The 15,742-nt window shown below is 39.0% G+C and overlaps 1 protein-coding gene across 4 annotated transcripts in view; it reads left to right on the forward strand.

Annotated features, from left to right (window-relative positions):
* Positions 1-3,019: 3,019 nt before the first annotated feature.
* Positions 3,020-15,742, forward strand: part of HGF (hepatocyte growth factor) — a 57,400-nt gene continuing 44,677 nt past the window's right edge. For all 4 annotated transcript variants that reach the window (XM_062631974.1, XM_062631976.1, XM_062631975.1 and 1 more), the window contains exons 1-2: positions 3,020-3,138; positions 14,130-14,295. In XM_062631974.1, coding sequence (XP_062487958.1) covers positions 3,063-3,138; positions 14,130-14,295 — 242 coding nt within the window. In that variant the 5' untranslated portion in view covers positions 3,020-3,062. The remainder of the gene's footprint in view (positions 3,139-14,129; positions 14,296-15,742) is intronic.

Below are 15,742 nucleotides of genomic sequence, written 5' to 3' on the forward strand. Positions count from 1 at the left end.
AAGCTTTCCTTAAAGCTAACTGTGACTTGGTATTACTCTGCATGAAGATTCCTGCCAAAACTGTGAATATCTAGCATTTCTTAATAGCAAGCTACATCTCAAAAACAGATCCAACTGTGGTTATAGTCAGAGAAGGGAATATAAAAACAGCAGTTTCTATGTATTTGGTCATGTCTGCTTACTTTTCCAACCAAAATAAAGTGTTTTCAAACTTTTTTACTCATGTGGGCAGTCCAGAGCAAATACAACTTAGGTAAAGTGTGCACTAACACTTCCCTTTTTAGATACCTTACACAGAAATGCTATGCTACCTTCCTAATACAGAGCTGCACTGATTTGAAAGTCAGGTTATCGAGGCAAGTTTGCAATGCTGCCAAAAAAAAAAAAATAGAAAAGAAAAAAAGGAGCCAAAAATCCCCACACTCAGCTAAGCCCTAAAAACAGAAAAAGAGAAGGAGATCTGTAGGTCAGAAAACTTAACAAAATATTCTTACATAAACCCCACAACTTTTTATTATCATATTTAGATCTTCAGCTTCTCTATGTGCAGACTGAAATTTAACATGGAATTCTTTTTGCAAACTTCAGCATGAAATGGAATTTTTGCAGCCTTCCTTCATATTGAAATTGGTTTCAAGGTAAAATTTGATTGAACTGAACTAAAATATTATGCTTCAGTTGTAAAACACATGGGGCAAGAAAGCACAGAAAAAAGATCACACTACATTTCGCAGTATATGATGTGGGACCAAAGAACATTTTCATTTCCCAGATCCAGATGCAAAACTTTGTCTTGACTGTCTACAAACAGAGCATCAGAATATGGCATTTATAGAATTTTTGCCTTCCTAATCTCCCTTCTGTCCCTGGCCTTCCACTCCATGTGCCCTGGTTTCCACTGAGGGGATATATATAAGGCTTATGAAAAAAGCAGAGGTGTCCTCTAGTTAGGCAAATGGAGAACCAGGGCTATGGAGTTGTACCTGCCCAGTGTAACATACTCAGCCAAAGAAGAGTATGACCATGACTTGAGCTCTCAAGCAGAACTGCAGATGCATCATGAATAATACACAAGACTATGTATTAATAATAGGTATCCATATAGCAAAATATTTACTCCATTAAGGAGCATCCTAGTCCTCAAGAGACACTGCAAAAATCCTCCAAAATTCAGGAGAAACCTGACTACAGGCCAAATACCCTCTTAGGGAAGTCAGTGGCAAACAAAAAGATCTAGTTGACTTTAATGGTGCATGATTTTGTGCTTTTAACCAAAAATAAAGTCACTCATCACATGCATGGACAACAAGCCTAATACATCTGGTTAACAGAATGTGACTATTCTGAGCTCAGCATGGTGCTATGATTATTTTTGCTGCTTATTGTTTACATTCATGTCTATCTTTGAGCACAGGGAGAAAAACAAAGCTTTAGATATGTTCTATCAGTTGCAGTGGACAAGGATTTCACACAAGGTCACTGGCCAGTGGAATACACTTTCTCTGATTTCAGGTTGTGCATCTCTAAGGAACTCCCGTATATTAACCTGCATTCTTGTGAGAAAAACAAGCACAGCAAAATACACCCCTAGAAATTATCTTCACTCTGCAGCAGAAAGTATTTTTTGTCTCACATAAATGTGTTTTTCCTGTAACACCAAATGTTCAAAATATTTTCTTCACAGACTTTCTCTCAACTCCTTTCTGTCCCCTTTCTTTTACTTCACAACACAGTAATTCCCAAATGGAAATTCTGTTTTGCCACTGGGCATGAGTCTGGTGAAAAAAAAACAAATTTGGGGAATACAGGAAAAAATTGAATAAAACCTGACAATGAATATTTGGGGCTTGGGAAACAACCCATTTTTAAGGAAAGCTATTTCTCTCAAAGGTGTTTATCAGTATGGATAATAATTCTGGGCAAAGAAGGAGGCTGTTTCCTGACTCACATAGCATGAGGCCACATACAGGACTCTGCTTTATTTGTGGAAAATGGAGGGGAAAGGCTTCCTGTGTTGTTGCACACACATGCTATAGATGGTAGGTGAGTGCATGGGAGAAAAGAACAGTTTAAATTAAGGCAGATCTTTTCCTGAAGTGTTTATTTTTGAACACTTGTGTGTCATGAAGGCCGATCTCATGACTTTAAACAAAACCCAAAGCCATTGCTTCCATGAGGTCAAAATGAAGTGCAACAGAAGAATTTCAACCACTTTGCCTGTGACAGAAGGAAGGTCAGGCCTCGTGTTGGGATTATCTCCATGGAGCAATGACAGCCAGCTGATACTTGACCTTTAGATTCACGAGAGTTGCCACAGTTTTGGGGAAGTGGCATTTGTCAGGTGGCCAAAGACGGTGATGGAAAGGCCAGGCTGGTGGCAGTGGGCAGCCATGAGCAGGTCAGAAGAAAGATGTTTCCTAAGTGGTGAAATTGGCCTTGCTTTGTCCCTGGGTTTGCCTGGGGGACTCCTGCTGAGATAACTGTGGATGAGGATGCAGCTGGGGATGGGGCCTAGAGGCAGGTGGAGAAAGAGGTAGATTGTGAAGGGAAACGTCTGCAAGAAGGGAGGGAGAGTTTTGTTTCAGCTGCAAGTGAGAGGGGCTGTGGGGCCAGGAGGGGCTTGGGGGCAGCAGACACCAGTCCTGAGGCAAGAGCTGGGGTCCCTGTCAGGACAGGCTGCTCCCTCTGAGCCCCGAGGGGATGGAGGGGAGGAGGCGGGGGAAGGAGGGAGGGGGGATGGATGGATGAAGGGTAAGAGGGAGGGATGAAACGGTGGGAGCCCTGTCCTTGGGCTGGCTGCGGGGCGGGAGGGGAGGCAGCTCCTGTGGAGGGGAGGAGGAGAAGAGACAGAGAGGGAATGTTGTTAAACAGTTTCTTACCGTAAGAGGGAGTTGGGACCCAGATCTTTCCAGTTAATCACACAACAAACTTAGATCATCGCAATAAAAAGCAGCTCGGCTCACTCTGCCTCCTCTAGTGACCGGCTGCGCGCAGGGTCCTTCCGTGGAGCCATCTCTTCTCCTCCCCGCCAGCCGCCTGGGGGGAGGGGGGCAGCCAGCACCATGTGGGCCACTCAACTCCTGCCCGCCTTGCTGCTCCATCAGCTGCTGCTGCTTCCCATCACCATCCCCGTGGCAGGTTAGTTTATCTATCCTTTCCCTAGCCACCCCCTTCCACCTCACCGCGGCGTCGCTCTCCCTGTCCCTCGCTGCGCCGGGGCGCGGGTGAGTGCTCGGGACGGTGCAGGTGGGACAGGCGGGGATACCCCAGCGCCCGCAGCGCCTACCTGAGGGCAGGAGCAACTACCCGGCGCCCAAGCTGGGCATTGGGTGCATCGGTGCCCGCCTGGCGCCTCCCGCGCCCTCTGAGCGATGCAGTGCGGAGCGGCGACAGCGCGGCGGGTCGGGGCGAACCCGCGGTCTTGCCGCGAGGTGTACGAGGGGGGCACGGCAGGTCCGGGGGTTGGAGGAGAGGTCGCTGCTTCCCGCCACCTCCGCCCCGGACGAACAGGACCTCGGAGCCCTGGAGACGCCGAAAGCGGGAGAAGGGAATCCCGTCGCTGTCCATAGGTGCCCTATGCGAGACGTGAACTTGTACCTTTCTTTAATTTTCAAGTGGTAGAATAGATGTTAAGTAACAGAAGTTGACAGGGAATACCCAAACCACGGGACAGCACATTGCTGAAAGGGAATGTCCTTGCTGAAGTGCAGCAGCATAAACATGCTATTTCAGGCCAGAAATACTTGTAATTTCATTAGATGTTCCCAATGAGATCCGGGGGGGAGGAACAAACAATAAGTAATCAAGTGCTGGAAGCTCTTTAGCTGAATTTCTTTCCTGAAGTGTCCCCCTTGGACTGGATATCTGAAGAGCTCACTCTGCATTTCTATTGGCCCTCTGGGGAGATGTTTAAGGGGATAAAAAAAAAGTTTGCAAGGTTCCTACAAACCTTTCCTTCCTTCCGGCAACACTGTTAGGGTCAGACCTTTGCACAGACAGGGGCGAAAGACAGCCACATTTCAGGGAGAGGATCTGCCAGGAGTGGGCAGAGCGAGGGCAGGGACACAGAGTGTTTGAGTCCTGGGGCAAGGTCTGAGGGCTTCGTGCAACGTGTATGGCAAGTGGTGTTGGTGGCTTCCAAGACATAACTACATTCCTTACTTAAAAATATCTATATTTTGAAATAGCATTTCAAAGTGGAGTATTTCGTGATCTTAGAGGGCAAGTAGAAAAAAAACCCTGGAAGCATCACATGCAGTAGATCCTGCCATTTTTCTCGCGCAGTAAGAGTTCTATAGGATGCTGAACATCTTGCCAGATCTTATGTGCTCAGTCTGCTCAGTGACAATTTTGGTTTTGTGGGCATTCTTAGCAGGTGACACAGACATGATGCTGCTATGCTTTTCTGAACTCCTTTTCCATGTAAATTGCAATTTTTATTTTATGGACATGCGACCTCTCTGGAAAGTGATGACTAGAGCTGGTTAGGGATTTTCTGAGGAAAAGTTTGCATTTCTTAAATGGAAAACGCTGAACCATCAAAACTTTGCACAAAAATAGAGCCTTTTAAACAGAAGCTATCTTTGGCTTGGTTCTCCCAAATCAAATGAAAGAGAGATATTCACAATATCCTGTGGTAGCTACTCTTGAGAAACCCTCACTTATGACAGAAACTCTTCAACAGATGGCTTAGTTTGGAAAAAAAAAAAAGTGGAATTAGACCCCATCCCCCCCAACTTAATTCCATGGACCAAAGATACAGGTACTGCTCTATAGCCAATTTCATACGAAGCTATGTCATGCTTACTGTCTTGATAGTCAGAATGTGTTTCTTGAATGAGAGATGTTACCAAGCTCAATGAATATTTAATCTAATATTCCAACAGGATAGATTAATCCTCAGTGCTGCCAGTATCAGTAGGCTGACAAATAGGGTTGTGCCCTAACCAATGGGCTCTCCAATATAGGACTGGATGGTTCATCTTGGTGTGGAGGAAAATTAGATTTCCAAAACTTCATATTTTCATGGAGTAGGACTTGTTTTCTGGCCAGCTTTCATAGTGACAGTTTCTTGGCAACCCTTCCTTTCTTAACTTTCCTCCCCCACCTACCTTAATATTAATCAATTCTATCATTTGCATTATGGGTAAGAAAGATTAGTCTTACTGCACACTGCCATTGTGCTTACCTTGCTTTACAAAAATACATGATTTTCAACAAAAGTGTCTGGGTTTTTACAATGTAGGCAAGAGGAAGTTATGCAATTCCTTTCTGAAACATATTGATTGCTTTCTAAACATACATGGTGTCTTTGTATGGGATATTGAATTCTTTTTACTGGGAAGCCTTTAAGAAAGATTAATATTTGCCTACATTTTTATTTTTATATATGAAAAACAAGCAAAGTGATGAAAACAGAATTTAAAAATAGGAAAAAAAAAAAAAAAGTGTTTTGCTAATGCATACCCATGCTTCTTCTAGTACTATTCTGTAAATCTGATTCTAGTTGTGCCTAATGTTGAGTGTTATTTCTTCTGTGAATGGATCTTTTAGGTTTGGAATCACATGTCCTAAATCCTGTATGAAGACAATGTCCTGTGTTACTGTGGCTGTTGACTAATACATTTGGGTTATATTAAAGGGTAAAGAAAAAGGAGGGTGAAGAAAACAGGAGAAATTTTAATGTCAGCAAGCTGTCCACACTATCAGTTTCTGAGTTTCTTTTTAATATCTAAAAGATAAGACAGTGATTGGTGAAAGATAAATGTGCAAGGTTCCTGTAGACTACTTGCCTAGTCATTATCAATATCCTGTAAGTCTCTGTCACTTGCACAAAGAAATTAATCTGCAGCTAGCAAGTTTGTTAGGGAGTTTTCTTCCTTGTGCAGATATTCTTATTCAGTATTTTTAGACAGTATCTGTTTAATAAAGTTAATATATTAAAACTGAAAATAACTTTTTAATCAAAGAAAAAAGTAGATTGGTATATTGCAAGATTTATTTAAACTAAAGTTATCTTTTTCTGTGAAGAGACTGTCAGACAAGTGTTTTTATTCAAATTTCTCAGCACTTTCTGCAGTTTGGATGATCTGAAGCAGTTGTTAATGAAGATGTGGGAGTTGCACTTAGTTCCTATAAATAAGTACTGCTTAAAACCAAATAAAATAATAAAATCCCATATCCATGATCAATGTAAGAACGTTGTATATTCCTGTGGTCTGCATAGCTAAGTATATTTTAAAAATTTAACGTGATTCATACTTCCCCAACCCAGCTGTAGATAATCATTATACTATACACTCTCAACAAAGCAAAATGATACTCTGCCAGTTGGAAGACTGTATTCCTTCTGTTTAATGGAATCCTTTTAGTGCTTGGTGCCAGGGGCTGCTTGTTTTGCTCTCACATGTAAGGCAGCACTTACCCTGCTTAACAGATTTTCTGTTTCTATTAATGCCATTTTCATAAGCAACTTAGCAGGAGAACACGGAGTTGAAATACACAGGATTAAAATGTTGCATAGAACTCTGGAAAAGTGAGCTCTGAAGTCAAAGAAAGGAAAGCCTCTTATTGGAGGAGCTCATCTGTCATTATTGTAATACTTCAACTGAGGCCAGTGTTGGAAGGGAAACATGCAATCTCCCTTGGAGAGCATACTATCTCCCCTTTGGATCTTTATACTGAGCATTAGTTTGTCACTTAAGCATTTCAAACTTTTCCAAGGAGATTTGAAAGCAGGATGACTTGGCCTCTTGATGGGTAAAAGCTTGATGCGGAGAGGAGAAAGTTGTCCTATGCATTTTGCAATTACTTGTACGCGATGAGCGCTGGAATTTCACTTTTTCCCCGCAGTGCTGAGGTAGACTTGGTGGTCAGAGGCTAGAATGCAGCATGGAGGGGACAAAGGAGTGGTCATAGAGGTGAGAAAGAATTATCTCCACACTTGCTTGGGAAGCATGAATAGTAGGAGAATTAGCATGATGTGAGCAATATTTGTACTTTGCAGTGGGGAAGTATGGCAACTACAAAGAAACATGAAGGGGTATGGACATCCTCATAATTACCCTGTTTGCTTTTCTGTAGGTTTTCTTGGCAGTGCCCTTGGGGATAGTGGATCAGTTCCCGAACATGGTTAGAACCTACATGTAAAGCAATGCTGCAGTGAAGCAGAGCTGGGAACATGCTCCAGATTAGTCAGATGTGTTGGCAACATCCAGCTGCAGGAGTTTTCAATGGCCTGTGGGCCTCCACCCTTGTGGGCCTTGGGCTGTCTGATGAGCCCAGCTATGACTGGCAGTCCTCGGTGCTATTGGCCCAGCTGGGAACTGGCTGCTCCCTCTGTCTCCCCTCAGCTCCAGCTCTTCCTATGACTCCTGGCCTTGGTCAGCAACACTACTTTTGTGTATACACCATGTGGCAAGGCTCTCATCACTCCTCACAGAGCTGTTTTGCTGCCCTCAGTAGTCTGTAACTTTGTTTTGCCCAAATCCCTGCCCCTGCCTGTTCATGCTATTCTCTTTACACCCTGCTCCACGCCCTAGTGTCCTCAGTGGCGGCTGGGACTCCATCACTAAAGAAGCACACAATGTACTGGGTGCCTCCGAGGAGACACCAAAGGCTTGTAAAGGTTGTGCAATGCAATGCAAAATGGTGGGGATTTAATCCTTGTGCCAAATGCGTAAGAAGACAAATCTTACAAAGGAAAGTCCTCTCAGTAATTTATCCAGAGGTTAGATACAGCAAGTCAGAGTACAAACTGCAGAACATTTGTTTCTGACAATGGGTCCCAGCATCCTGCTGGGCAGATAACCTCTTCTTGGAAGAAAAAGAGCTGTCCTTTTTCATTTGCCATCCAATTTTAGACTATACTGTCAGTTGTTAGCATTACCCTTAGCTTCTTGAGCTCTCACGCTGGCTACAGGAGAAGGTTATGAAGGCAGGACAGCACAAACATGAAACTGGGTCCAAGTAACATGGCACTCTCTGCAGATGCTAATAAGGGGTATGTGTTCCTGGTTGTGTGTGAGAGTGGTAATATAAAATACAAAGCCAAAAAAAGAAATATCTTTTTTGCATTTCCTGAATCTGCTCAATAAGTAGACTGAAAGCCAATGTAAAAATAAGGAAAAAATTATCTCTATATTGTATGTCTCTATTTCAAACTGCTTTCTCAAAATTGTAGATTTTTTTCCATGATGGCTTTTTTGCCAAGAAAATAAATTTCAGAACTTAAAATAATCACATCATCCTCCATATACCTTTGCAAGAAACTGTTTCATTGTGACAAGCTAGAGATGTCTCCTTGGACAGCTGGTTTTATTTTGGTGATTTTCCATCTATACAGCAGACTGCAGTTTTTATGGGTATGGTTGGTAAACTTCTTTCATGCCAAATTATTGTCTTACATAAATAACAGCATTAAATTTAATCTGGCATCTAAGCCTATTCAATCTGCAAAGATCTTTTCTTGGGCATATTTCAGAATTGTTTCAGTTTCTCATTATGTTGGTCTTTCTTTCTCTCTTCCTTTCTTTTTTCTTTTTTCTTTTTTTTTTCCAAATGAGGAGTATTTTGGAAAAGGTGTTCACTTTTTTGCATTCTAACCAGGAATCTGGACATTTCTGATACTGAAACAGGCATAAGGAGAATTCAGAGTAAATGAAAGTAAGTTAAAAGTGCTGAACATTAGTTCTTTTTATCAAAGTGACTCTCTTAGGACTCAAGACAGAAAGTTGCCTTGAATGTATTTGTTTGAAAAGTGCTTCCTAACAATTCTTATAGATCATAATACATTAACGACCCCATTAAATATTTTAATATCAACATTCACCTTTAACATCTTTTCCTTTATTGTTGTGACCATACTCTTAATTTAAGCATGTGGTATCAGAAACCATTTAGTAGCATCTACTTTCACCATCAGGTCACGTTTTGTCACCTTGTTGGTTTCTGTTTTCCTTAATGAAGCTAGCATATTTATGCTGTCATACTGGGGCCTGCATCAATATGCAATTTACCCTTGAGGTTTTATATCCTTTGAAAAGCATTGTCTTGGAAATATGTTACTGAATTTAATTATCCCTCGAAATATGTTTTATAGACAAGTTAAACACCTCTGTGCATTTGCATATTGCTTTTCATGTATGCCAAGAACTGTTGCTTTATTTCAAACTCTACTCATTGATTTTTCTTCTTACACAAGCTTTGCCAATGCAATTTTATGCATATAATTAAGCATACTTTATTGTTTATTTTCATATTAAGTTTTGACTATTTATATTGAGATAAGTCTTTAGCTTTGATATCTCTGCTGAAAAGTATCGTCTAACCCTGTGATAATACATGGCTTTGCAGATTTTTGCTTTGTACATTTTGTTGAGATCTAACATTTGCTTGTTTCTTTTTTTTTTTTTTCATTCAGATGCATAGTTATGAATGCATTTGCATGGGTGTTACAATGCAATTTTTTGTCAAGTGTGGTGTTTCCTGATAAAATGTTTGTTGTGTTGAACTGTGCTTTCCTACATTTATTTCACATGTGTTTAAGGTTGGGGATTTTTTTCTTTCCTTTATCTTTTTTTTTTTTTCTTTTGATGGTCGATTTCTCATTTTTCTTCCCCCACCCCCAGGTTTTAAGTCACATACAATTCAGGTTTTGGTTTTTGGGGGTTCTTTTTAGCTCATTGAGGAAAGCCAGTTTACTTTGGCTTGCAGTGATGATTGTTTGCAAAATTCAGTTAATAGCTAATCTCATTTTGACATTCTGACCTGGTTATCAATTGTAACACAAATAATTCAATCTCTAATTAGTCCATCTCTTAACTGCTCAAGGTCAAGTGACTTCATTTCATTACAAACATGATGCAAAATACCCAACAGTTATCTAAAATGCCATTTGACACTAAAGAAAGGGACTATGTCTCTTTTATAGTTCTGAAATAATTGTGTCACTTTACATGACCATTTTTCTTCATTGAAAAATATTTTGACTCCTAGGAGTCTCTGAGCTTCCTACACAGTATGTGAAGAGTTTTCCTCTTTTTACTTTTACTCCCCAGTGCCATCTTTATTTTGTATGTCATTCTGTATTTGGAAGGACTGCAGCTGGTTTCTGAAGTTCTCTGGCAGCATTTTCCAGCCCAAGTAATTTGGGTATCTTCATAGAATCACAGAATGGTTTGGGTTTCAAGGGACCTTAAAGATCATCCAGTTCCAAACCCCTGCAGCATGGGCAGCAACACCTTCTTTTTCTTGATTTATTTTTGTTCCCAAAGATTTATTTTATCTCTGACATCTGACAAACATAATGAGCAATGGTGCTGTTATGTCAAAACTGAAAATTATAAAAGGTCTTTTGTCCACCCACAGTATAAAGACCTGTATCCAACTTCCTTACACCAATAATTATAATAGGAAAAAAAAATCATAACCCCACACAGTGAAAGTTCAGCACAACAAAACAAATAACTACTTAGTAAAATGCTGAAGTTCTGCAAGTGTAAGGAAACAGAATAAGGAAATAAAACTCCATAGGAAACCATCAAAATTTCATTAAGAATCATGGTTTTATTTTGTATAAATATAATTAAAATTGCAGTTAAGTAGGTTCTGCAAACTCCTAGCAAGTTTTCTCACTAAAATGCTGCAGAATGATAACTTTATCTCTGATTCTTGACTTGGCATGGACTGAAACTACTCCAAGAAAAGGTACTGTTGGAAATCTTTACTTCCAGATGGTCTATAGTTTGAACAGTCTCACTTAATGCTTCATAACCGAGAAGATTATACAGGAACTTCGTATGAAAAAGGTAGTTAGGGAACCGGAAGTTGAGACCTGTAGGTCTCCTCACAGTCTTTCACTGTGAAGTATGACTTTTTTTCCTTCAGTATATATTAAAATGTTTTGTTAAAATGGAAGTGTTCCAGCTGGAAGACTGTGGACATCGCAAATTAAATTACAGAGTATTTGTCCAATGCTGCATCCTACTAGAGCAAATGTTGTAGGTCTCACTTTCTTGGGCACTGGCTGACTTCTTTCTTCTGTTCAAGGAAGTTTGCTATCATGTTAAGAAATAGAGACAGCATCCTCATTTTTTTTGAGGAATTTTTTGAAGTTAACTGAAGAAATGTATTTAGTTAGTGGTTGAAGAAAAAATGTTGATTCATATTTGACTTGATTCTCTTGTGTTTGAACCAGCTGCTCTTATTTTCAAATTTAAGTGGAATGTCAGACTTCCTTAGCAATATGATCCTCAACTACAAAAGCCATCAGAGGACACAGCCCACAGTATAAACAAATCAAAGTTTAGGAAACTGAAATTAATGGCAATCACAAATTAAGAACTGTAGTTACAGCATATTGCATGATAACCGGTAACACAGAACATTTCTAGGGTAATATTAGATTTAAGATTTTAATAATACAATTTGAAGTAGAAAGGCTCAATTATTTTATTTTGTTGTTGTAAAAGTAATGCTTTGCATTATTCTCGTGATTCTAACAGTCACACCACAGATGCATTTGGCCCTTTGCCTTTTTAGATTATAGGCAAGTCATAGAATGCTGTTGTTTGAAAGCTAAAGTAAACCAAGCTGTTATAAATTGTTAAATGCAATATCAAACCCATAATCCTCTTTGGACAACTGCTAGGATTCTTTTCTTTCAAAAAAGCGGAACTGTAAACCATGTTTTTCAGGCAGAATAGAATTCTTTGGGTTTTTACAACAATATTCTTGCATGCTAGCTGATGAGTTTAAGAAGCTGTTATCAGGAATTAAGATAATGACACTTATCAGTACATGGGAAATGTTATTATCAGAAACTGAAAGAAAACACTTTGATATTTTTGTACAGATTTTTACCTCCATTTGACATTAAAGTCCTGGCCGAGACAACACAGAACTAACAAATATGTATTGTAAGATAATAGATGGAGAAATATACCACAAAAGCTTTACAGAAGACTTGCCTTCCTGTGGTTGTCTTAAGGAGCAGATGCAATCTTTTTTGCAGCACTTTGGCTCTATCACAGGTATAGGAAAAAATAAAGCAGCTTCAGTGAAAACAGTGGTTTCCAGTAACAGGGTGTTGATACTTAAGGCAAGAATGTCTTCCTAGCATTTTGCTAAACATAATGATTCAGTTTGGATGCATGTCCACTGCACAAATACAAGGCTGAAAATTATTTAGAGAGCTGATATGAGACCCCGGCACAGCACCAAAACTATTAGCATTTGGTCTTTTCATCTAAAGCTTCTTTATGTGATAAGAACACAGATTTGTAGGTAAATAAAACCGTTTTTTTTTTTTTTTTCTTTTCTGAAAATATTTGTAGTTGGAACTAAAACTGTGGGCTCTTAGGTGCAGAGCAGTAGCTTAGTTCACCTTTAGCAGTTCAAGATGAAGACCAGGATGGGATGAAGGTATCTTATGGAAGCATTGCAGCAGAGATATTATACTCCTTTGATTTTTTAAATTGTTTTATTTTGATAAGGCTGAAGCTTGGTGAAATCTAATTTAAATGTCTTTGGTGTATTTTTAGGTGTCTTAGGGATAACTTGCCACTGAGAGGTGTGATTTAGCTGAATCCAGTGAAAATGTGAGCTTGCTTACTTAATGATCAGGATGGAAGTTCTGCAAAAGTAACACCCTTGAGCCCTCTTTGGCTTTACAATATGTGGAGTTATTAGAAACTCCTCCAGAGCTTCAGCCATTGCGATTTACAAAGTTATTCTGAGCTTCTGCACAGAGTGCACAAAGTAAAAATTTACTGACTTAAGTGCACTTGCATGAGGAATTATCTGTTCAGGATAACGGAGCGTTAGGCTGAGGTTTCATATATTTGAAAAACTCTGTCAAAATTTAATAAATTGATCCTGAACATTCATGTTCTACCATTACTGCAGATTCTGTAGAGAAAAATGGAGGGACAGCTGTGAAAACTGGTACATGGAAAGAAGTAATTGAAAATACTATTACTTGCTTTGTGAATTAAGAAAGTATTCATTCACCTAACCTTACCTGGGTTAGCTATTAATCCAAAATCCAAAAGGATCATCCGGGACCACTGAGTAAAATAAGACAGATAGATCCAAAGGGCAAGTGGTCCTCCCTGTGTTACTCATCTGTCAGATTAGGGAGAATCACTCTCCAGATGTATTCATCTGCCTTCACTGACAGTGGAGCAGCCTACATTGGCAGACTGGTTTTTATGGAAGAAAAAATCAAAATATACATATATATTGGGAAATCTACATATATATTGGTGTGGGTTTTTTTTCTTGCAAAAAGCAAAGACTTTTCTTCTTACGCTTTAGCCAAACATCTCTAACCAATTTCCCCTGACATTTCCTACCCCTTCCACCAACAGAGACATAGAAACCAGATCGACCCGTTCTTTTTTTTTTTTTTCTGAAATATTTGCAACAGTGCAGACTATTTCCATGCAATAGCCTCTGCATCCCCCTGTCATCTTTACTGTGGGCTGAAAATTCTAAATCTGTCACACTTAAAATGGGCACAACACTCACATTGAGTCTTCACTGGAGCAGGGGTCACAAAAACGACTATTTTGTATCACTTCCAGGCTCCACTTCTTTTCACAATTTGTGAGAAAAAGTTTACTGTTTTAAGAACAGTTTATCACTGTTCTTAGATTTTAAAATTTATTCAGATGTAGACTTTCTGTAATATTAATATCCTTTCCTTCTGATTGTAAGTTCACTGTGTCCATCCAAAAAAGACATCTGTACACCTTTTTCACCCAAGTTTTTAATGGAAATCTTTATAAAATCTCAGATTATCAGATGTATTTTGGACATTCTGAAAAAAAATTTACAAAGAGTGAAAAACTTTCCTATTACCCTTCATCAGTACTATGCAAGTTTTTATTTGAAACTAGGTTTTCTATAGTTACTACCTACACTATTTTTAAGGATGGTGATGACCATGTAAAATAATCAATTCTTCAGTATCTGCTAATTTTTGTGAGTTTCTTTGAGATTTAGATACTGATTTTCCTATAATTCCTAATAAATTTTATTCATATATATAGTGGCATTTTTAATCTCAGAACTGTTCCTTACAGTGTTTATTTTTTTCATTTTTTTCTTCTTTGCTTCTGTCTTAGAGTGTAGAGGAAAAAGAAGAAACCCTCTTCATGACTTCAAAAAAACAGGAGAGTTGATGCTCATTAAAGTAAACAAAACACTGGAAGTAAAAACCAAGCTGTTAAACACCACTGAGCAATGTGCCAAGAGATGCAGCAGGAACAAAGGTCTTTTATTCACTTGCAAGTGAGTTATGTATCTCCATTATTTTAATTGTTTGATATCGTGGTTTGGTTGTTTGTTTTTTTTTTTTTATAATAGAACCTGTGTAACACCCTTTGACCCAAGGCGTCTGTAATTGCCATTGATGATAGCTTGTACTGAGGACAATCTAAAGACCATGCTTTTTGATTTCCATGATTTTGTTATCCCTGCCTAAAGAGTGTCAGTCTATTGTAAAGCTTTATCTGAGTTGATCTATCTTCTTAGCTTGTCCAATATGTAATCTTTTCCAAAACATAGCTGGAAAAAATGTACTCATGTTAAAATGCGGATGACTTGTGCTGCTCTATAGTGTTCAGTGAACATTTCTGAGATTTTTATGTCTTTTATAAATTGGTTATTGTCACACATCACAGCTGCAGTATTTCAGCACCACTTCAGACCATATTTTGTCTTCATTCTTTGCACATTACTCCTGCTGAAATCAATGGGAACCTCACACATGGAGCACAGATACATTCACTGCTGAAATACACTGGCAAGTACTATGAATCTGATACAATGGAATCGAACCTTCTGGGCTGCACAATCATTGCAAGTATATCATAACTATTCTTCAGCATCTGCTGTCTCTTAGAAACACATCATGTAGCTGATTGCTTGTCTGCCTTGTACATATTCTCTACTATTTTCTGGAACAAATCACTATTATTTTTCCCATGTATTAGACATAAAGTATCCCCCTGGCCTCTCTTAGTCTAGACCATTAGCAGTGTATGAAAGGACATGAATGCAGGAGAATCTTGGAGAGAATTGATGACTTCTGTAGTGGTGAGTACTGAGCTAAATGTCAGCCTCATCTTGACACATAAAAAAATTTTTACAGTCACTACAAAAGGAAGCTAGACTAAATGTGACAACAAAAGCTCTTCTGTTGCAGAAACAGGCCTCGATTGTAATTTAATCTTTCTTTAAGCCTTTAATTCCCGTGTTGCAAGATCTAGTTTGTATTGCTTTGTACTTTGACTACTTATATATGTAAACAATGAGCAGACTTTACTTATTTTCTGTTAGAAAATATTTTCCAGGCACTAATATTTTTCATGTGGTACGAGACACTCCTTTTCCTATTGGCAGAGCTTCCACTGATATTATTGCCAAGTGGATCAGGTTGTCTTCAATACAGCAAGAGATCCTTGAGTTCTGATGGTCATAAGAGAGGAGTATTGTAAAATTAGGTTCCACAGTATGTAAGATTTCTGAACAGTGCCAAGCAAACAACAATTCGGTATTCCAACATCTCCTTAAAAATACTGTCTCAAGCTAGTTGTAGCTGCTCTGGATGGTATGCTTGTGTTCTGAAAATAAAAAGTAGGTTAGTATTTTTTTTTTTAATTCTATTTTGCAGGAATAATAATCTAGAATCTCTTTGAATTTTTAAAACATTGCAATTTGTGAAGAATTTCTCTCT

Source organism: Pezoporus occidentalis, unplaced genomic scaffold (assembly GCF_034315485.1).
Source record: "Pezoporus occidentalis ecotype Australia unplaced genomic scaffold, CSIRO_AGI_Poc_V1 ctg38, whole genome shotgun sequence".
In the NCBI taxonomy this organism is placed as follows: domain Eukaryota; kingdom Metazoa; phylum Chordata; class Aves; order Psittaciformes; family Psittacidae; genus Pezoporus; species Pezoporus occidentalis.